This window comes from Arabidopsis thaliana, chromosome 2 (genome assembly GCF_000001735.4).
Source record: "Arabidopsis thaliana chromosome 2, partial sequence".
NCBI lineage: Eukaryota > Viridiplantae > Streptophyta > Magnoliopsida > Brassicales > Brassicaceae > Arabidopsis > Arabidopsis thaliana.
In genome coordinates, this window is record NC_003071.7 from 8,297,291 (window position 1) to 8,319,446 (window position 22,156).

At 33.5% G+C, this 22,156-nt stretch overlaps 4 protein-coding genes, 1 long non-coding RNA gene and 1 pseudogene across 9 annotated transcripts; 3 read left to right on the plus strand and 3 right to left on the minus strand.

Annotated features, from left to right (window-relative positions):
• Positions 1–626: 626 nt before the first annotated feature.
• On the minus strand, positions 627–4,427 carry AT2G19140 (annotated as a pseudogene; the record flags this gene model as incomplete). Its single annotated transcript has 1 exon — positions 627–4,427.
• Positions 4,428–4,484: 57 nt separating this feature from the next.
• AT2G07135 lies at positions 4,485–4,722 on the minus strand. The gene has a single exon (NR_140192.1). It is a non-coding gene; the product is annotated as an other RNA (long non-coding RNA).
• A 1,876-nt stretch (positions 4,723–6,598) lies between these two features.
• Positions 6,599–7,165, plus strand: AT2G19146 (reverse transcriptase-like protein). The gene has a single exon (NM_001124874.2). It carries the CDS (start codon positions 6,739–6,741, stop codon positions 7,024–7,026), a length of 288 nt encoding a protein of 95 aa, NP_001118346.1. The 5' UTR covers positions 6,599–6,738; the 3' UTR covers positions 7,027–7,165.
• A 644-nt stretch (positions 7,166–7,809) lies between these two features.
• On the plus strand, positions 7,810–10,290 carry AT2G19150 (Pectin lyase-like superfamily protein; the record flags this gene model as incomplete). Of its 2 annotated transcripts, NM_127472.2 has the most annotated exons (5): positions 7,810–8,045; positions 8,175–8,334; positions 9,172–9,378; positions 9,634–9,884; positions 9,989–10,290. In NM_127472.2, the coding sequence occupies 5 exons, from the start codon at positions 7,810–7,812 to the stop codon at positions 10,152–10,154; spliced, it is 1,020 nt and encodes a 339-aa protein (NP_179505.1). In that variant the 3' UTR covers positions 10,155–10,290. The 2 variants fall into 2 exon arrangements, with proteins under 2 accessions (NP_179505.1, NP_001324259.1); NM_001335623.1 differs by having other exon boundaries at positions 9,634–10,290.
• Positions 10,291–12,242: 1,952 nt separating this feature from the next.
• Positions 12,243–16,718, plus strand: AT2G19160 (Core-2/I-branching beta-1,6-N-acetylglucosaminyltransferase family protein). Of its 2 annotated transcripts, NM_179654.3 has the most exons (11): positions 12,243–12,868; positions 13,508–14,014; positions 14,312–14,410; positions 14,593–14,693; positions 14,777–14,848; positions 14,957–15,047; positions 15,429–15,509; positions 15,633–15,695; positions 15,792–15,914; positions 16,019–16,057; positions 16,174–16,718. In NM_179654.3, the coding sequence occupies exons 2-11, from the start codon at positions 13,631–13,633 to the stop codon at positions 16,303–16,305; spliced, it is 1,185 nt and encodes a 394-aa protein (NP_849985.1). In that variant the 5' UTR covers positions 12,243–12,868; positions 13,508–13,630; the 3' UTR covers positions 16,306–16,718. The 2 variants fall into 2 exon arrangements, with proteins under 2 accessions (NP_849985.1, NP_001325211.1); NM_001335624.1 differs by lacking the exon at positions 12,243–12,868 and having other exon boundaries at positions 13,103–14,014.
• Positions 16,381–21,306, minus strand: SLP3 (subtilisin-like serine protease 3). Of its 2 annotated transcripts, none has more exons than NM_127474.4 (11): positions 21,051–21,306; positions 20,164–20,383; positions 19,802–19,946; positions 19,328–19,722; positions 19,150–19,245; positions 18,992–19,064; positions 18,482–18,767; positions 18,065–18,390; positions 17,721–17,988; positions 17,356–17,637; positions 16,381–17,273 (listed from the first exon to the last, which is right to left on the minus strand). In NM_127474.4, the coding sequence occupies exons 2-11, from the start codon at positions 20,328–20,330 to the stop codon at positions 16,864–16,866; spliced, it is 2,448 nt and encodes an 815-aa protein (NP_565447.1). In that variant the 5' UTR covers positions 20,331–20,383; positions 21,051–21,306; the 3' UTR covers positions 16,381–16,863. The 2 variants fall into 2 exon arrangements, with proteins under 2 accessions (NP_565447.1, NP_001324171.1); NM_001335625.1 differs by lacking the exon at positions 21,051–21,306 and adding an exon at positions 20,482–20,615 and having other exon boundaries at positions 16,710–17,273.
• Between the last annotated feature and the right edge of the window lie 850 nt (positions 21,307–22,156).

Consider the following 22,156-nt stretch of genomic DNA (forward strand, 5'->3'; position numbering starts at 1 on the left):
TATTTTTATTTGTCATTAACCTGTTTTGGTTATTAAATTATATATTTTGTTAGGATTTTGATTTTTTTTTTTGACTGCATATCATTGGCTAGCTAGAGAGATAGTTAAATTCCATTGCATCTTCGACATCCGTAAGCTATTGTCGACTAACATTATGTTTCTTTTTTCGTTGTTTGCTTTGTATTAAATAATTGTCAGTGTTTCAAATGTTTTGTAACAAGCTTATCATTTGTATTAAAGATGTTGACTATGAATATATTTATTTAAAATATTTGTTGTGCGCACTACAAAAAGGTTAGTGCGATTTTTTATCGTGTAATATCTCATTTAGCTTATAATGTTTGAAAGTTGTTTGTAAGATGGATATATAGAAAGTGGAGTCACTACTTTGATATGCTTGCAAATCATAATATCTGTTATAGGTACACCAATGTAAAAGCAGACATGTTGATGGTTAGAGCTAAACTTTAATGATTTTCTGTTTTTATTTTAAGTAGAGTGAGCAAAGAAAATCTATATTTTGAAGTTGTTTGAATAATAGAAAACATATTATCACTCATTCTCAACTAAAAGAGTTAACTATATATAGCCCATCTCATCAAAATATCGTGTGGAATATCTTACTTGTTGGCAAAAGGAAATACTGATTCAAAGAATACCACATGTCGTGATATATACCGTAGTGTTTGTTTCCAAATCCAGAAGCTTATATCCTTTGTAGTCTACATGGTAACCAAGGAAGACACAAGCTCGTGCTCAAGGTTCAAATTTATCTCGTTGTTGGGTGCTTGTCGATTGATAACATAAACCTATGTTGCATTGAACTTTCCGAGGTCTGTTTCTGTTTCGGAAACATTTTAGAAACGAAAATTCTTGAAAACTCGGTAAAACGTCACGAAAACTCGTTTTTTAAGAATCTAGGTTTAGAAACACGATGAAAATTCAAATATCCCCATTCGAAACTCGACAAAATTCTTTTTATTGACTTTAGAAACTTAATAGATAAAAGTTTGAAAATATTAAAATTTATAATATATATAACTCATTTTGGAAGACTCTGAGTTTTTAAGATGTCTCTCTCGACAAACCAGATTTGGAGGTATTTTTATGATATTTGATGAAACTAATGAAAATATTGATCTAAATATTTGAACATGAGCCTTTTAATCTTTATCTTTTAGAATTTTAGTTAATCTATTTAATATTGATGTTTTGGATTTGTATTGTTTAAACTATTTATATAACTACAAGACACAAAATTTACATGATCACTAAGAGAAACTGTAACTCTTAAAATTAGTTTTCGATTATAGTGGAGGTATATAACAGATAATACAAATTTGCTATTCTGCTAAACCATTATTGACTGTTAATACGTGTTTCCTATAAATCATATGTAACTATGTCCTATCAAAAAAAAAAAAAACTAATATCAGCATATTTCTTACCTGTTTTTATAAATTTTACATGAATGTGAACAATTTGGTTGTATTTTACCATTAGATCACACTGTGTAAATCAAAATATGAAACGATAATATAATATTTCATTTCTATATATTTTACTTTTGATTGCTTTTATTTTTCGTTGGGTAGCTAATATAGTTAATTAAGTAACATCAAACAATTACAATAGCATTGTCTTACATATTTTTAAATAATGTTACATATGTTTGGATCTATTTAGTGTTGTGTTTTAATTGGATTGCATCACATAATATATTTATTCTATCTTTATTTCATTTTATTTTTATTTTTAGTATGCAAAGATATATAATAAAAATATTTTTATGAGAAAATAAGTTTAACAAAAAATGAAAAATAATTACTCTTTTCTATATAGTATTCTTTAGTAATTATAGTCTAAAAATTTCCCTCTATTTCATGAACTTCTTCAACATCTTCTCCTTCTTTCTCCTCCTTGCCTAGCCGAAAAAAAACAAATGGAGATACACAATCACATATAATTAGTAGGTACTTACGGATTTGATCATTCTGCCGAGAATAATTATGTATCTCAATAAACTTTAATTACCACTAGAGAAAACTTCACATGTCTTTACCAAATATTTATTTAGCTAGCATATCCCTAGACATATAAACATAATTGTTGCGAAATTGGGAATTTGAAATTTTCAAAGAAGATACAAATACAATATACAAATTTAAGTTATTATAGAGCTTAGATGTTTACTGAGCTTACGAGGAACACATCCAAATTCTAGAAAGATGGATAGATGTACAATTAAAATATGCAAAAAAAAAAAACAGAATTTGTATATGAAGCTGAGCATTAGAGAGACTCGAGGTTGCCAATTACTTCTTCTCAAGCCATGTTTGTTATATAGTTGCATTTTTAAGCCATTTTCAGTTATATATTCAGTCATAAACTGTACTTTAATGTGTTGATAAAAATAAACCACTCCAAATGTCACTCTCACCCTATTAGAAAACTTGTCATCTTATCATTTACAAAACTAATATAAAGTTTGATAATAAATAAAAAAATTCTGTTTCAAAATAAAATATATTTAAGGTTAAAGCACGCACATATTTAGATAATATTTTTAACAAGTTATCTAGATATTTTTTTAAAAAAAATCAACCAATCATGCATAATATAAATTGGCACAAGTTATTAAATACATCAAAATTTGCATAGATACTTGCAAAACTTCATTTAGTAATACAATATGTTAGCTTGATTTGAGATTAGTTAAAAACAGTTTCACGTAAACCAATCCATACATTATAAAGTTACTAGATAAGACCCGACTAAATAAGCGGGATGTAAGATATAAATTTTTAAAAACTATTCATCAAAATTATTTAAAATTTAAAATGTAAATTAGTAATTCACACATTTTTCTAATATTAATTTCTTAATTTTTGTATTAAATAAAATTTCAATCATACACATTTAATTTTATTGTACAATTTTAACTATCTATTTCGTCATAATAAACAATCTTGTTATTCTATACACTCCATCTTTTTTTTTTGGTAATAAGAAACAAAAGCTGCCTATAATTTATTCATAACATAAGAACTACATTTGGACACTAAATGGAAACTATATCTCATGTGTATCCTGAGACTTACAACTTTTGGACAAACATCAAATAAATGCAAACCAAACACTAACTAAAGCGCATAGTTTGCAAATTCATTCACTATGCGATTAGCTTTCCTATACACATTAGTAACCCGGACTATCTAGTCTATATACATTCCATTTTATTGATGATATTGAATCCCTACAAGTTGTAACTCGCTGCAAAAAAGTCCTTCTAAGAGCAGCGTAAATCCTTCTTTTCACTGCACTTCATATCACAAGCTTTTGTTCCATTGACGATGCTTATGCTTTACAAGCGCAGCTATCCCAGCTATATGTGGTGCAGCCATGCTAGTTCCTGATATTAACGCAAATCCTTCACCTGCTCAAGATCCCCAAGTAAGAAACTTTAGTTCTGATACAAATTCCACATGTTAGCTTGAGTACTTTGAATGCTTACCAAACATAACTGGGCTCTCTGTTCCGTTTGGACACCAAGCAACCAGAGTTAGATAAACAAGTTCAAGACGATCATCATCTTCAAAGTTTGGCCCTGGAAACCAGATGAACTATACATGATAACAAATGAATCCAGCAGAACATCATTTGCATAGACCAATACCGGCACAATGAGAAAGGTCCTAAATCATCTAACCTCATACACTCGTCAGAGAGAAGAGCTAAAGACATAGACCAAGAAGGACCAAGCTTTTCACAGACAACACAAGAATCATCTCTAAGGACAGGTCAAGAACATTAAACTGAAAAGAAATAAAGTAACAAGGAGGACACTTGAACTTGTCAGGAAGCAACAGAGATAAGCAAGAGCATAAGAAGATCCAACCAACTTGAAGAAAAGAGCTTGAATACAAAGATATTCTATAGTTCTGGTACTTACTACATAGAAGTTTTTGGCTCACACACATTATTCAAGTAGAGAAAGAAAAAGCTAGAAACAGTAACAGAAGAAGAGCGCTTCCTTCTTTCAAAAATCACTACTTATTGCTTGGCTCATTGCTTGGCTTATCCTTGCTCTTCCAGAACTTAAACCAGTTGTGGATGGACAAAAGGGGATCAAGATATAATCTAAACGCTTAGAGACCTAAAATTCAAAGAGAGAAACTAAACCTGAACCAAGAGGTTGTTTTTTCAGAGGTTTTGACCACAACTGCCTGTTTCAGTGCTTGGATCTCTTGCAACATGTGTGCTTGTTTCAAATCATTATCACGTTTCAGTGCTTGGATCTCTTGCAACATGTGTGCTTCTTTTAAATCATTCTCACGTTTCACCATGTCCACGTGGGTTTTCAGACCATCTAAATCGTTCTTATGGGCAGCTAGGATCTGCGATTGGTGTTTGTTGGATGGGAACATAGTCAGAAACCATAGTCCTAATCCGTAGTACAGACCACCAACGAAAAACGAAGCGGTGTTGTTGGAGATAGCGCCATGGCATCTTTCGCATCATAAGTCTTGCGGTGGGAGAACCCGCAGTGCATTTTAAACAACAAACTTCTCATTAAACCCGCTTTCACCTTCTGTGATGAAGTCGCAGCATGTTGCACTGCTTTTGCAAATGGTTTAGACTTGGAACTCAAGAAAGACAAACCCTTGATTGTAGCTTCCGAAGCAATGGCGACCAGTTGTTTCCGGAGAGCCTCACCGGGATGATCGGATACACTCTCCCGGTTAGGTTTGATCAATTTCGCAAATTTCTCAAATTCTTTTGATGAATGATTGGGTCAACGTTTTGTTTTTGGCTGTGCTAAGCGACAAGGAGTAAAAGACGGTGATCCCTGATTCAATAATCCAATCCACACAAAATCAAGATTTTCCCCTTTTTTTAAGCAAAAATATACAATTCCAAATCCAAACAATATCAAATACCCAACAATATTCAATTGTATAATATATAAATAAAGCAACTTAACTATCAGAGATGTCTTGGTCTCTACCACCACCAACATTCTCCACCGAATCTATACGCACTATTCATTGTTTTCGTTTTTTCGGATTTTTTATTATTATTTAATTTAAATAATTTTTATTTATCTAATCGTTAACTCATGCAATAAGAAATTATTTTTAGTATAAAAACTTTTTTTTTCTAACAACATTCTCAATATTTCATCATACACATAATTCATAAACAACGTTCATCTTAAACCGATTTAACAGAGGGTAGTGTTCAATTCTAGCATCCTAAGTATTTGATGATGAAGCTCCGTACGTATTCTGCACCCTCGGTGATTTAATATATAAATATTAGTTTAAGAGAATAACATACTCAAATCATTAACTAATACACAATTATTATATACTCATACTTTGAGTTTGGATTACAAAAAAAATCTTCGAGTATGAAAAAACTATTAAAATTGTTTTATTGAAAAATCATGTAATATTATAATAAATTTAGTAATAGTACATTAAATGTATAAAATAAAATAATATATAAATTCAAATAATAAATATATTATTAACCTATAAATTAGAAGTTGAAGAGCTTACATTAATTATTTAATAGACACATGACAAATGTTAAAGCGATGATGTGACAATCATATGGAGAGAGTTGACCAACTTTCATATATATGATTTCATTCTCTACCTAACCATGACTATTACCAAAATCTAATGTATTTCTTACCTTTCTGATTATTGCCTTTGATCCCCAAACTTTCATCATCTTTGGATTCTTAGGGTTCTTCTCTCCTTAACTCTTCTCTTCTTTTTTTTCCCCAAAAATGTCTACTCCATTTAACTACACCAACACTTTTGAGAAGGAAATAAGCTAACCAGAGTAAGGTTAGGACTTACTAGTGAGTAGACTAACTAAATATAAAGAAAATGGTTGACCAATCGGGCTGTTACACAAAAAAAACGAAAATAACAAAGAAACCATGTTATTTTGCGCATTCTTTTTATTCAAAAAACACATAGTAAAATATGTGATGAAATGGAAATTGAATAAGGGGGTGTTATAGAGTGTTGGGCATATAGTGGGAAACTAATAATTGGGAAAGTTTTGTAAACACACTATATCTGTATAAATAAGCTGAGTTTTTATAATATAAGAAATTATATACTTTCTTTAGATTTAGGGATTAGAATTTAAGATAACAGCTTGTATGATTTAGTTTTTGGATCTTTAAAACCAAGCTGTTACTAATTTTTTTTAACAAATCTTTGTTTCAATTTTTTTTGTTGCTCCACCTTCTTTCTAAAATATTTTACACATATTTTAAAAGGACTCTATTTTAAATGACTTTTCACATAAAACAGATATTAAGCATTTTAAAAGCTACATTGGTACGTTTTATGTGGATTATGGAAGGTTAGGCATTTTAGATATTTTTTATATGATAAACTACAACATATCTTTTTTTGTCATCATACTACAACATATCGGAAACATAGATACTGACAAAAAAAATAAACTAATTGGTGTCGGTATTTACTAAACCTAAATAGAGTTTTAATGTGGTACAATACTACAATTTGTTATAAGTCAAAAGCTAAGATCAAGCCAATAGGCTGCTATAAGCCAATCTGCCTCCCTATCCGTCATAGGCTGCTCTCTTGGGGTCTAATCAACTCTGCAGAGTGTTGCCTTTGTTCTTTTGACACCGAAACTAGAGACCATTTTCTGCTTCTTTGTGATTTTTCTTCTCAGGTTTGGCGGATGGTTTTTCTCAAGTTGTACCTCTGTCAGCCGTTGTTCTGCACTTGGGCGGAGCTTTTCTCGTGGACAAGACAATCTTCTCCAACGGTTCCTTCTCTCCTTAGGAAAGTGGTCGCTCATCTTGTGGTGTACAACCTCTGGAGGAAGAGGAATAATGTCCTCCACAACTCTCATCGGGTCTCTTTCTCTGTTGTCTTTCGTTTGATTGATGGTGAGCTGCGCAACGTCATTTCTTCGAGGAGGCACATGAAGCGTTGGCGAGAGCTTACGGTGTTTTGGATCCGTTAGCTTTTCCTAAATATTTTCAAACTCTATTGTAACCTTGTTTTTATTTCTTTTTGTCTTGGTTACTTTGCTTTGGTATTCTCTTTGTATTACCTCTACTCATTTTATATGATATTTACAAGTTTAGCAAAAAAAAAAAAAAGGATCAAGCCAATCAGACAGTCAAATTATAATAGAAAAATGGTAAGAAAAAACAAAGTAGCACGAATCTTACTCTCTGGCCAACTAATTCAAAGTTTCAAACAAGATAATAATCGATACTTTCAACTTAATTTATAAACACCTAATGCGTTATCACTAACTAGTATATAATAAACTAAATTTCTAGTACACAAAATATAGACATGTAGTACATCGATTTAACAAATTAGGATTTTACTATACGACCATGATTTTTTTTAGAAAATACATATAAGGATTATACCACATATTAGTTTTTTAATTTGTATGGTTGTTTTGCATTTTTTAGAGATGGGGGTAAATTTGAAAAATTAACGAGTTGATTTTTTTGTTTTTTTGGGACAGAGAATCCTAGTAAAAACCCAAAATTCCAATGTGGTACAATTAGTTAAAAGTCTTAACCTAATATCTACCCAATCATACAGTCAAATTACAACAGAAAAAATGGTAAGGTAACAAAGTAGCATTGAATCTTCCCTCTCTGACTAACTAATTCAAAGTTTCAACTTAGATAAGAATGAATCTATTTAACTTAATATAAAACCACATATGCATCAAAGTATCATAAAATCTAAAAACAAATCTACACAAATATATTTGATAAAAATGAAGGGGGTGACGATTCACAATTTTTGTTACTCTTACTTCAAGGTGTGTCTACTTGTGATGTCATTGGCATACGGATCCGCCGAATGGGATGGAAGCTCCAGCCAAATAGCTAAAACTATCATCGTCAATCCAAACGATGCTAGATATTTCAAAACTGTCCAAAGTGCAATCGACTCTATCCCTCTGCAAAACCAAGATTGGATCCGTATCCTCATAAGTAACGGTATTTACAGGTAATGTATAATGTTACTTCTTTCTCAATACTTCATATGATTTATCTTGTCACATTTTTCTTACAAATAGATTCTGTTTAATTAACAAGATTTTAAAATGGTATGAATTGTCAATAATTTAAAATGTAGTGAGAAAGTAACAATACCTAGGGGCAAAGGATACATATACATGCAAGGCGGAGGAATTGAAAAGACGATAATAGCTTACGGTGATCATCAACTCACCAATACTAGCGCCACTTTCACGTCCTATCCTAGCAATATCATCATTACTGGAATCACCTTCAAAGTACGTCTTTTTATCTATATATCAACTGCATTAGAGTACCATGTATTGGAAATAAAGTTAGATCGTCAAACATACTATTGAAAAACATAAACCAATTCATTCATTTTCAATTGATTTGATTTGGAAATGCCTAAAAATCCGATTTCATGTAGCTATTTTTATTAGCAGTCCGTTTATAATAGTTTATGATGAATATGCATATATATTTAAAAGTTGAGAAATTCCTAAAAATAGCACGAAAACAAGTTTTATGGACAATAATAGCATATACTTCATAAACTTCCAAACATAGCACTACTTGACTTATGAAGTTTTAATTTTGTTCTAAAAGTATTAACACTAATTATTTTTTTCAATAATACCACAATTTTAATATAAATCTATTCAACCAAAATAAATTAGAAATAAATTTAAAATATTATATTTGGGTTCTTCATTTCCAATTTAGGGTATATATTTCAACCATTTAAAAGAAATTTCGATTCATTTTAATATTAGTTTATGGTATTATATTTGGGTTCTCTATTTTCCAGTTTAGGGTATATATTTGTACCATTTAAAAGAGATTTTTATTTTAATATTACTTTGTGGTATTATATTTGAGTTCTTTATTTTCAATTTAGGGTATATATTTTTATAATTTAATATTTATATTAGTGTTTGCTCTCATTTTTCTTTTCTATCTTATATTTAATTTAAGTTTAATTGAAATTTATAGTGTTATTTGTTAAATTTTAGAAATGTTGTGTTAATTTTGGAAGAATTTTTTTGTTTGGTGCTATTTTTGTCAATTGTTCTTAAAAAAAAGTTTGATTAATGGATTTTCATTTTGTCTAGAATAAATATAATATTGCATCGAGTAGCTCACCAACCAAACCAGCGGTGGCTGCGATGATGCTTGGAGATAAATATGCAATAATCGATTCAAGTTTTGATGGTTTTCAAGATACGCTTTACGACGATTACGGCAGACACTACTACAAACGATGTGTTATCTCCGGTGGCATAGATTTCATTTTTGGCGGTGCCCAATCCATTTTTGAGGTAAACCTAGATATATATATTATCAAAATCTACTGTTAACATTTCTCGTAAGAGTAGTATATCTAAAGATATGTTAATCAAAAGTAAATTTAGTTGAAGAAACTTTATAAAAAGAGTGAAAAGAGTAAACATTTTTGGTATTGATCACGAAAGCACTAAGGAAAAAATAAGATAGTCCTTTTATTAGTACTTTACCCTATTTCCTATAAAGATAAATTTGTTGATACTCTGAGTAATGGTGAATGTAACAAAAAGGGATGTACGTTGAAACTAAGGGTTGGAATCTACCCACCGAATGAAGTGTATGGAACGATAACGGCACAAGGAAGGGACTCGCCGACGGATAAGGGAGGGTTCGTGTTTAAGGACTGCACTGTTATGGGAAGCGGCAAGGCGTTACTGGGACGAGCGTGGAAATCTTATTCACGTGTTATCTTTTACCGTTCTATGTTTAGCGACAATATTTTGCCAATTGGTTGGGATGCTTGGAAAGCAAAAGGCCAAGAGTAAATAATCTCTTTACCTTTTTATTACATTTTCATATGATAAATATTTCATTAAAGTTATATCTGTTTCTTAATAAAAAGAAAGGAAAACGATATTATTTTAGGGGGCATATAACGTTTGTGGAGTTTGGTTGCACTGGAGTTGGAGCAGACACGTCAAAGAGAGTGCCATGGCTCACGAAGGCAAGTGAAAAAGACGTTCTTCAGTTTACGAATCTTACCTTTATTGACGAAGAAGGTTGGCTCAGTAGGCTTCCCATCAAATTTTAGAGGTGTTAATACAGATTAGTCCGTTCGTATAAGCTCGTTCTGTGTCTTCGATAAATTAAAAACCTGTAAGCAGTGAATATCAATATACAATAAAATACATCAACGATTTATCTGTTTAGTAAAAGTTCAATAAGTCATAACTATTTATCTGTTATTTCAACTATTACCTTTAAAAATGCACAAGTTTCAACTCTTAGGAGTTAGGACAATACATTTTTTTAAAAATAAAATCTTTAGATTTTAGAGGGCAAGATCTGAGAAAACAAAACATTGAATGTAGGGTTTAAGATTTGAGATTCACAAGAGAAAAAAAAAAGATTTTGATGATTTGGTTTTTCTGTTTATGTTTTAAGATTTGAGATTTTTAGTCTCTTTGAAGTTTATATTTTAGTTTTTGCTTTGAAATTTTTAAAAAGATGATATTACTTTAGTATAAAGAAATAAAGCAACAATTGCCAAAAAGGTAATAAATGTTGTCAATGATTAGGTTTGAGGAATAATTGTTTATCTTATTCATGTATTTCACAATATACAGCATATATATAGGGATACAATCTTAAGGGTTTAGCTTAGAGATTATGTATTCTAGAATCTACTAATGAAGCATATAATGGGCATCCATATAACAATAGGATTATTCATAACAATAAAGCGATACTTTTTATTTATCTATTTGGCTACATCTTTGGTAAATCATTGGGAAAAAAACTTAAAGCTGAATAGTTCAAAAATCTTTTAGAATCTTCGTAAAATTACGCTTTAAAAACTTCGAATATACGATGGAATCTGAAAACATGAGAGCAACACACTAAAGAAGTGGGATCAAAGTACTTTAGGAAGTAACTAATGGTGTGTGTATTAGTTAATTATTTGTGTATGGACAGACTTGACTTATACGTTCGACTTTTTTTTTTTTTTGTATCAATAGTTTATTTGGTACAAAAATATTGTGTTTATATATATAATATAAGATTAAAATTTTGGATAATATCATAATTCCAATATTCGTGGGAGTTAGTCTATAGATGGGTGGTGAATAAATGGGTGGCACGATCTTTAATCTTTACTTTGTTCATGCTTTAAGTAAAGAAATGTAATTCGACAGCAAAGTAGATCAAATATTTTCTAGGTAACTTTATTAAAAAATAGTAAAATCAATTAACTTACATATAAAAACACATCTTATCTATGATGATCATTCATATTATCTATCATATATGGATAATCTAGTTTTTAATTCACAGAACTATGACAAATGGTCATAAAAACTTCTTAAATATTTGAATCTATACGTACTGCAATTATTTGATTTTCAAATTTGAATCTAGACTAAAATATTAAACTAGAAACGATTTTACCAATTCAAATAAACACATAAAAATAAGTAGAGAGGTCAATGTCCACTTGTTTGAGAAAATGGGATAAAAATCATTAGAGCCTGTAAACAACTCACACAAATCTTTTAATATTACAACCTGGTTTAGACTTTTTAGTTATAATAAAAATTTCGTATATTGTTCCCTTTAATTAATTAGCCGTAATCAATATAATAGTTTCGCTAAAAAAAAAAATCAAGAGTCCAGAGAGACTTTAGACTTTTTTTTTTTTTTTTTTTTTCTTCGCCATAGAGACTTTAGACTTTCGTACATTTTAGAAAAAGAAAAAAAGACTTTTGTAATGTATTTGTAATTTTTTCACAAAACTTATATGTTTAGAATTTGATCACGACGATATGAACGTTAGCTGGAATGAAAATAAAATAAAACTAAAGAACAATCTAACATGCTTTCCTTTGACGGGTCACCAAATTGACCAGCCAACATATAGATGTGAACTTACATGGTTCATGGATGACCATAAAATGCCAAAAACCACACTCAATTTTTACCGATGTCAATGCGAACCGAATTTAATATTAACCCAAACGAAATGATTTTGTACCGGTGAAATCAAACCGTATATAAATGATGTATACAACAACACTAATCATTTAACATTAAGAATATATATATCGTTAGTTGAATATATATTAAAAAATAGCATTCTGTATACATACTAAACATATATCATAGTAATAATTAAACTTTATTTTATTTGATCAAACCGAACCGCACCTGAATCAGATTCGAACTGAACCAAACCGAATTGAACCTCTTTTCCAAAAGTCGAAAAAATCAAACCGGATTGAACAGAACTGGGGAAAAAAGAATGTCCATACCGAGACATGATTTTAGGCTACATGATTTCTAAAATACAATTACGAGTAGCCAATTAAAATATTACACGTTTAATTAATCAGATAATAATTCTTATTAATCACCTCAAAAATATTTACTTCCTGTTTTTGAACCGAAGAGACTTCTTCTTCTCCATTCTTGCTTCTTCTTCCTCGTCTTCGTCGTCTTCTGTGTACAGACATACCTCCATTTTATAGAGAGCGAGAAACAGAGAGATCAGAAGAAGAAGAGGAGGACAAAATTATAGAAGGAAACGTTTCAATGCGTGCATAGAAATCGATTCTCATATACTCTGAGAGATTCATATAGAAGTTTCTGTTAGTTCGTAGCTCTAAGTTCTTCGTTCGTTGAGAGCTTGGAAAATTGTCGCGGAGTCTGTTTTTGTTCTCCTAGATCTTTGGGTGGAAACAAACAAGCTCGCGAAGACGAGAACTCTCGCCGTATTTGGGATCTGGTTCCGTTTAGAAGATTTTCCAGGTTCAATTTTGCTCGGCGTTTTGATTATTTCTTCGTTGGTAGTGTTTTTAAGTTTTTCGATTTTGGATTTTGTGCGGACGATGAATAGGCTTTAGAATGGATCCGATTTGGTTTAGGATTTGGAGAAGCTCTAATTAGATTTCGTTTGATTTGATCTCGTTCCTGATTCTGATAACTTCTGGGGTTGGGAAGCATTCGTGTAATTTGTTGACTGAGGCAATGCCCGTGGTTGTGTGTATTAGAAGCTGTGGTGATGATTTGACTTTTCTTGGTTTGGATAGAGTTAGAGGATTTGGTTTTTGTACTAGTTTGAAATGGTCTCATTGAAATTGTCAAATTAATTTTCCTGTAGATGTTTGATTTTTTCTCTTGGGATCATCATAACAAGTTTCTTCAGCTACAATTGGTGAAATTGTGTTGTTCTCTTCAGGAAAAAGAAACAAAACTTTGAAAATTACCATCTTCAAGAATCTAAGTTGTCTATTTATGCTTCACACTTTTGGTGTGACATTCTTTTTTTTAAATCTTTATCTGGTGTAGTTTTCAGATTTGTATCCTATGCTCCTCTATGGTTTACTTATGTTCTGCTCTGTATTGATATCTGATATTCAAGTATGGGTTTTTGTATGTAAATTTTAGGTTTCGACTGGTTCTAGCTGCTAAGTGGAATCGACTCATTTTAGCTGAAGAAACTTGTTGGGAGTGGGTTAAAGGGATATTTGAGGCTGAGTTGTTGCAGTATGCGATAAAGGTTTTTATGAGATGAAGGCAATTAAGGGATGGCGTCTAGGCAAAATTAATTATATGCAGTCTTTGCCTGGGGCTCGCCATCGTGCTCCTACAAGGAAGCCTATATGGATCATTGCAGTGCTTTCACTGATAGCAATGTTTGTAATTGGTGCTTACATGTTCCCTCATCACAGCAAAGCGGCATGTTATATGTTTTCATCTAAAGGGTGCAAGGGGCTAACTGATTGGCTTCCACCATCACTGAGGGAATATTCGGATGACGAGATTGCAGCTCGTGTAGTTATTAGTGAAATTTTGAGCTCCCCTCGTGTTATAAAAAAGAGTTCTAAAATTGCATTTATGTTCTTAACTCCTGGTACATTGCCTTTTGAAAAGCTATGGGACCTCTTTTTCCAGGTATACTTCATCTCTTCCCAGCTTCTTTTCCCCGCATCAATTGTGTTAGAGGTTTCCTTCTTGCTAATAAGATACGAATGATAGGAAGTTCAGTGAACTCTTTCTAAGTTTAGGCTGGCCTTTTATATTGACAACTCTTCAAAATTGTAAACTTTTTCTGTAAAATCGTTTAACAACTTGGATGCAGCAAGTGCCATATGAACACTTGCAATATGTTTAGCAACTCTGCGTTTATTTCATTATTTCTTTGACTTATTTCTCTCACTGACTGTTTTCGGCTTTTACCCCTCCGCACAGGGTCATGAGGGGAAATTCTCTGTTTATATACATGCATCAAAGGATACTCCGGTTCACACCAGTCGTTACTTTCTTAACCGTGAGATTCGAAGTGACGAGGTATGTCTCCTTTTCTATGTCTGATGTCTATATTTGTAGATATCATGTCATCCCTCTCTTCGGTCATGAAAAAACTATTGGTTTGGAATGACTACATCTAGTTGGTTGATGTATCATAAATTTCTCTTGCTTCTGTTATAGTTTTCATGATTGGGGTAAAAGAATCATATATTTTTCTGTAGGTGGTCTGGGGTAGAATATCAATGATTGACGCTGAAAGACGTTTGTTGACCAATGCTCTTAGAGATCCTGAAAATCAGCAATTTGTATTACTCTCTGATAGGTAATCTCCCAGAAACTTTATTTCTCTTCTCACTGATTATTCTGAGGTTTCCCTAACCAACTTGAGTGTTTCTGGTTTTGCAGTTGTGTGCCACTTCGAAGTTTTGAATACATGTACAACTATATGATGCACAGCAATGTCAGCTATGTTGACTGGTAAAGTATTTCTTCAAGTTGATGAGATTTCAGAACTATAATTACACATGTTGCCAGATTTCTTCTTGACTTCTCTATACTTAACTATGATAGTGTTTTATTCTTCAGCTTTGATGATCCTGGTCCACATGGAACGGGCAGGCATATGGACCACATGTTGCCGGAAATTCCAAGGGAAGATTTTCGAAAGGGTGCACAGGTATGTCCAGTATTAATCTTGCTTCATACTCTGAAAACATATATGCGAGATCACTAAAATACAAAGGCTCAGATATAAGAAATCAATTATGTTTCATTGTTGGAACCATTTGATACGACAAAAGGCTTTTAAGTAGAACTCTTTGTGGAATGTGGACTAGTTATAGCAACAGCATATGTATGATTGTATGCACCATATTACATCCGCATTTAGGAAATGGAATTTTTTCTTTTGAAGCTTAGATTGTTCCTTGCTAGTGATGAATTGGTCGATTCGTCGTTGTTGGGAAGCATTTTGATCAAGTTTGGCTACATTTACTGGAGTTTGAGAGGTTTTTCGATAAGTTTTCATCGCTTAGTCAATTACTTAATATCTATGCAGTGGTTCTCTATGAAGCGTCAGCATGCTGTAGTAACTGTGGCAGATAATCTTTACTACTCTAAATTCCGGGACTACTGTGGGGTGAGTATGACCTAACCCTCAAAATAGATGTTTCTTACCTTTTTATCTTCTCGATTCTATGGAGGCGTTCCTATCTATATATATGGAACTAACCACATATTAATAGCAAGGCCTTTTTTTCAGCCAGGTGTAGAGGGCAACAAGAACTGCATTGCGGATGAACACTATCTGCCAACATTCTTCTATGTGAGAATTCATTTTGATTCTAAAGAGAAAGAAAATGTTTGATTTTTTAGTACTTTCTTTATCCATAATATACTTATGGTCTGATAAATTTCGCAGATGCTTGATCCTACTGGCATTGCTAACTGGACTGTGACATATGTTGATTGGTCTGAGAGAAAGTGGCATCCAAGAAAATACATGCCTGAAGATATCACGCTCGAGTTAATTAAGAACATCTCGGTATCATCACCACACCGCTATGATCTCTTAAAATCTTCCTTGACTATTACCATGCTTGGTTCCAATGAGATAACTAATCAGTATGCCTTTTGATCCATTTACAGTCCATTGACGCAGTTTCACGCGTAACAAGTGAGAAAAACGTACACACTTTTAAACCCAAGTCTTCTCCACTTGTAATTAGTTGCAAAGTTTCCGATTTTTTTTTTCCTTTAGCGAGATGCTTATCTGCCGCTTTTTTTAATGCCTGCAAATGTAGGGAGTAGTATCCTGGACGCATTGCATGTGGAATGGAATCAAAAGACCTTGCTATCTCTTTGGAAGGAAATTTCATGCTGATACTCTCGATAAACTGATGGAACTCTTCCCAAACTACACAAGCATCGTGTAGGGCTTTCGAGCAATTTTGATTGATTGATGAAATGCAATGCCAAGGAGGTATTCTTTTGACTCGGATTCTTTGGCCAACGTTCAGTTATACCCATGAATCAAACTAAAACTTTTAGGCAATATCATGGAACCCCTAGAAGCTGTATCTCACTGTAAAGTCCTTTTACGAGCAGAGAAAATCCGAAATCGTGTGATCTTTGAGAAAGCTTAGGAAGTATTTGGGGTTTTGTCATTTTGGTTGGGGACGTTGGGACATTTTTAACTCATCTGTTGTCACTACATCTCATTGTTATTTATAGAATTTTCAGAGTGCTTTTTTGTTTTTCTCTCTTTTTGTTGGAGCACTTTGTTGAATATGAAATGAAAACAAGATATGAGGCTTATACAGTTTAAAAAAAGCTGGGCATTTTGATCATAATTTTGGAGTTTTATATCAATAACTAATTATACAAACTGCTATGAAGCATTTTCCTCTTTTTAGCAGACACAGTTCTCTAGAACTACCCTCTTATTACTGCATATTACAAAAAAATTATATTACAACACCCACACGATTTGTTCATCGCCGATGTCCTAGAGCCACCACCGGAATCCTGACCTTATGCCCTCGGCTACCTTTTAACTTTACCTCCCCGAAGCTGTATACTCCAGAAACCGATCTCACGGTCATAGTGACTGAGAAGGTTCTAGTAGCGCCTGGTCTGAGTGTCATCGCTGGTGGGTTCACTTCGATGGCAATAGACGGCTGCATCCTTGCTGTTATTGTGTATGTTTCTTCTACCTCTGCTACATTAGTAACTTTCCTTGTTACTGTCTGGGTCCCCACTAGATGAGAAACTGCTATAGATGGTGCATTAAAGTTTGAAGGATGTTTCATGTCGTAGTTACAGGCCGTGTTTGTGTAATTTCTTATCTCGTGGGCGCTGATCCCTGGGGTTGTGCATAAGAATCCTAGATAGTCCTCATAACCTACAAGAGAAGATTGATAGGTCTTATCAACCAGATATCAAAAATCTTTGGTACATCATTGATGAGAAATAGAAATTAATACCTGCATCAAAGATAAGACCAGGATCTAAAGCAGCACTTGGATTGACATGACCACTTCCATAATCGAAAGGAGTGGCTTTAACAAGCGTTACAGCTTCTGTGTCTGAATATTGCTGTGCCTGAAGAAGCCTTCCTGCTCTATCTATGACTGTTGAGGTTGTCATCAAAGCTGATTTGATAGCAGCTGGGCTCCATTGAGGATGCTTCTGCTTCACAAGCGCAGCTATCCCGGCTATGTGTGGTGCAGCCATGCTGGTTCCTGATATTAGCGCAAATCCTTCACCTGCTCAATATCCCAAAGTAAGAGACCACAATTCTGATTCAAAAGATTCGGCACATGCTAGCTTCAGTACTATCAATGCTTACCAACATAATTGGGTTCATCTGTTCCATTTGGACACCAAGCAGCCCATATGAGATAACCGGGTGCAAGAATATCCGGTTTAAGAAGATCAGCATCTTGAAAGCTGAAATCTTTGGTGTTGGGTCCTCTAGCTGAGAACAATGCCACTTGAGGTGCTGATTTGTGAAGAACGGGTGCTAAGCCATCTCCGATGCTTCCCTCGGCTTTAAAGCTTTTTACTCGTCCTGTCCAGTCCCTTGATGTACTGGCGTTGTAGTAATCGATCAAATCCTAAAGATGCAAAAGACAGCATTTCAGATAGAGAAACTAGGCTAAGAGTAAGTGAAAGCATCAAAACTCTCATTACCATTGACTTGGACACATCTGTAATCAGGATTCCTGGAATGGCAGAAGGAACTGGATCGAATTTGGTTCCCGGAGATACATTTTCAACAACTAGAACAAAACCAGCAGCACCAAGATGCTTAGCGGTTGCAACAACTTTCTTGATGGAAGCTGTACCAACAACAAAGTTGAATGAATATCCACAGAGAAGAATGTTTCCCTCAACTAATTTCTTGTTGAAGACTTCTGGTCTTTGGCAATCAGATGGATTATACTTCGAAACAGATGAATCCAACAGAACATCATTTGCAGAAACCAAAGTGTACAAGCGATGAGGGCGTGTTGGTGCTGCAGAAAATACGTAACAATTCATCAAAAACATGAAAATATAAACTCGTATCGGTCATGCCAAATGTAAAATAACATTCTTTTTACTTACGAGATAAGCCCATCCCTGCAAGCATTTTTCCATTCCCAAGGGTCAGATGATTTTTGTATCTTCGATCATCAATTGCAGCGGCGACAGTAGTTATCCAGGGACTATATGATACCAAAGTTTTCGGAAAGGGCCCTCCGTTTCCTGCAGCTTGAGCAACGAAAACACCAGCTTTTACAGCCCCAAGAAGGGTAGCATCAAATGGATTCAAGAACGTTGTCTTGGTAGTTGTGGGAGGACTATTTGGACCAACTGAGAGGCTCAGGATATCAACTCCATCATGAACAGCCTGTCATGAAAATCTCTTTTAATATCAACATAGATAATCTCCATGGAAAGTAGCAGTTATAAGATTACTTGACTCGTTGAAATCTAAAATAGATAACCGGAGCTTGTGTTGCTGAACGAATAAAGCATATGCAGCAGGATAAATCATTTCATCTAAGCAGAGAGATATTTCCATGGTACTTTATGATCAGTCTTTTCTAACTTATGTTAAGTTCTTACTCTTACCTGATCAATTGCAGCAACAACATCAGCAACAAAGCCTCCAAAAAGCCGGTAAAGAGCCTTGTAAACAGCAATCCTGAAAGAAATTATTTAGCCTTTTAGTCTCTGAACGTGAAGAATACAAACTGTCAATAAATCTGCCATTTTGCACATCTGCCTACCTTGCACGAGGAGCCATCCCACTCGCTTTTCCAAATTCATAACCATGCATCCTCAACGGAATACCGTTATTCCCAGCTGCTATAGCTGCTGTATGACTGAAAATCCAGCATAATCAGATTTGCTTAGTACAACAGCATTATCTCCCCCTAACACCTGGAGACAACTTTAAAGACAAACCTTCCATGCCCATCACCATCCATTGGCGATGCATAGTCGATATCTGGGTTAAATGCCCCAGCCGCTTTAGCAGCTTCAGCAAAATGTTGGGCTCCAACGATCTTCCTGTTGCAGAAACTCTTCTTGGTATGAGGATCTTCTTCACATTTCCCTTTGTAATGAGGAAGAGGGCCATAAGGTAATCTGTGATGAGACGCGAAACTCGGGTGATGCGGATAAATCCCCGAGTCAACAAACCCGATAACAATATCTTCTCCTGCTCTATCAAAACCGCCTCCTGTTGGCCAAACATCGGTTGGAAGTCCCAAAAACTCTGGTGTATGTGTGGTGAGTCTCCTCACTTTCCAATCTTTGTCTACAGATCTCACACCAGGGGCGCGACGAAGTGTTTCTGCCTACCAAATATAGTGAAATAGTGTAAGGGAACATGAAAGTTAAGAACTATTTAGAAATGATCTGAAATCGATTTTTCACCTGCTCAGGAGAAACATGAGCTGCAAATCCATTTATAAGGTGTTTATAGCTGTAAAGCTTTTTGTATGATCCTTCCTCAAAGAGCATCCCAAGAATCATATCGTGCTTCCTCTCTAAGTGACGAGCATACACTGTCACCAATTCACTAAAAAAGTAACAGCCTGTTACACTAGCAAGCAATGTATAGACACTATTCCAAAAGTAACAGATTGTTAATCTATAAAGAATCTTTAGTCTCTTAAACCAAAAGAATCAAGACTAATCATAGTGACCATTCGCACTCTAGATTTGCTGTTTAGTAAATAATTATCCATCATGTTGGTACTATTACAATTGAAGAAGAGAAACTATCTAATAAGTACCTTGATGTATCAATCTTCTCATCAGATTCTACAGCAGTTGCTTCAAAACCATTTTCGCCACCTTTGTAACTTATGATTGGATCTCCTTCCATAGTCACAATATAAACCTCTGCTGTCACAGCAACAAGAAGCACGAAAACGACAAAAATTCTCAACCCGATATCCATTTTGGTTTCACTCAAAGTGAAGCTCCAACTTTAATTTCTTGCTGTAGATTCAACTGCAGCATCAAAATCAAATGAATGCATTAGCTCCCTCAGACCAGATAGATCATCTAATCTCATACACACTTCTCAGAGCTAACAAGGACATAGTTACTTTTGGTCTAAAAGGATCAAGCTTTCCCACAAAATGCAGACAACGCATAATCAAACTAGTGTATAGAGAAACGCAAGAATCATCTCCAAGGCCAAGTACACAAGAACCACCAAAAACAAAGAACAAGAACCAAACACATAAGAGCAGTAACCAAAATCCAACCAACACCAAAGAAAAGAACTTGAAACTCAAATCACAGCTTGAAGACCAAGAACTTACTCCAGAGAAATTTGACTAAACACAACAATCAAGTAAAGAAAGTTCAGCTCCATCTTATACCATTTATATAAAAAGCAAACCAGTAAGTACATTATAACCACTATTGCTCTTCAATTAATGAGACAAACAAAGAAGAAAGAATCTTCTACTCTCTTAAACCAAAATGAAAATCACCAAAATCAAAGAAAAAGTATCAAGACTAAGTAAGAATAACCCACTTTCACAAATCATCCAAGCAAAGAATCAAACATCAAATAAAACCCAAAAAGAAAGATCCTTTTAGAAAGAAAGAACCAGTAGCAGTTTCAATAGAGTAAATCCAAAAAGCCAATAATGTTGTACGAACTTACATTTGCTTCACGAGACGGAACAGAGAACACACACAAAAAAAAAAAGTTAGCTTTCTGTGAGAGACGAAATGGTGAATGTACGATTGAATCAAAACCGAAAGATTATAAATTTAGTCACATTTGAAGAAGAAGAAGAAGAAAAACAAGAGAACAAGTTTATTCAGATCTCTCTAATTGAGTGATTAAAGAGAAACATTTTTGTTTCTGGGTTTGTTCGTAGAATAGAGATCTAGCAAAGTATCCAAAGAGAGAAAACAAAAAAAAAGTACGAAAGTGAAGTTAAAAAATAAAAAACTTGTTACTGTAATTTCAGTGAGTGTGTGTTTGTTGGTAGAGAAATGAAGAAGAAAATGTCGTTATTTAGGGTTTTAATTATTTTTATAAACTTTATACTATAAATGCTAAGGAGACAACGAACCGAAGATTACGTATGTAAATTTTTAATTAGTTTTATACTGTAGTAATGTTTTCGTGTAATGGTAAAATGTTAAAAAAGTGTTTTACAAAAATCCAACAATAAAATTTGGTGTGGTGCGGATTTACGTAAATGTCCGATTGTCCGAAGGTGGGGAGGGAGGAGAGTGACCATTCGCGCGCCGGATTTGCTGTCAGTTCGTTTTGTAATGACGTTAATACCCCTCAAAAAGTAGATATGAAAATCAATGTTTTGTGTTAAATGCCGAGAAATATCAAAATCCTATTTATTTTTTCCTTTCTAGCTAGAGAGTTCTAGAAATGTAAATGGTAATGGTAACGCCTTTGATCTCATGGTCAAAATTCGATTTCCAGATAATGTATTAGCTTGCATTGTAATAAATCTAAAATTTAATGAAAATTTCTTAGTACTGTAAAGAGATCGTTACTGTAAATACAAAGCCTTTATCGTAGTTTTGTATGGTAGGTATAAAACTGTATATTGTGGCATAGTACAAATTCGAGTATTCCGGAAAAGTGGCACATCGTGAAAGTTATATTTGGAGTCGTTTATATGGATTGATAGTATCTCTGATGTAATATGTGACAAAAATAAATGATGATATATTAATAACAATTCAGTGAATAGTTAGTTATCTGATCAATGCTGCATTATTTATTTCAATTTTTTT

What these genes read in the sequence shown, in the direction of transcription:
- AT2G19146 (NM_001124874.2), top strand. Translation starts at nt 6,739, where the DNA reads ATGGTTTTTCTCAAGTTGTACCTCTGTCAGCCGTTGTTCTGCACTTGG.
- AT2G19160 (NM_179654.3), top strand. Translation starts at nt 13,631, where the DNA reads ATGAAGGCAATTAAGGGATGGCGTCTAGGCAAAATTAATTATATGCAG. An exon ending in AATTCCGGGACTACTGTGGG is followed by an intron (nt 15,510 to 15,632) that starts GTGAGTATGACC and finishes CCTTTTTTTCAG; the next exon opens with CCAGGTGTAGAGGGCAACAA. An exon ending in ATCTGCCAACATTCTTCTAT is followed by an intron (nt 15,696 to 15,791) that starts GTGAGAATTCAT and finishes TAAATTTCGCAG; the next exon opens with ATGCTTGATCCTACTGGCAT.
- SLP3 (NM_127474.4), bottom strand. Translation starts at nt 20,330, where the DNA reads ATGGATATCGGGTTGAGAATTTTTGTCGTTTTCGTGCTTCTTGTTGCT. An exon ending in GATGGTGATGGGCATGGAAG is followed by an intron (nt 19,246 to 19,327) that starts GTTTGTCTTTAA and finishes CTGGATTTTCAG; the next exon opens with TCATACAGCAGCTATAGCAG. An exon ending in TGCAGGGATGGGCTTATCTC is followed by an intron (nt 18,391 to 18,481) that starts GTAAGTAAAAAG and finishes TATTTTCTGCAG; the next exon opens with CACCAACACGCCCTCATCGC.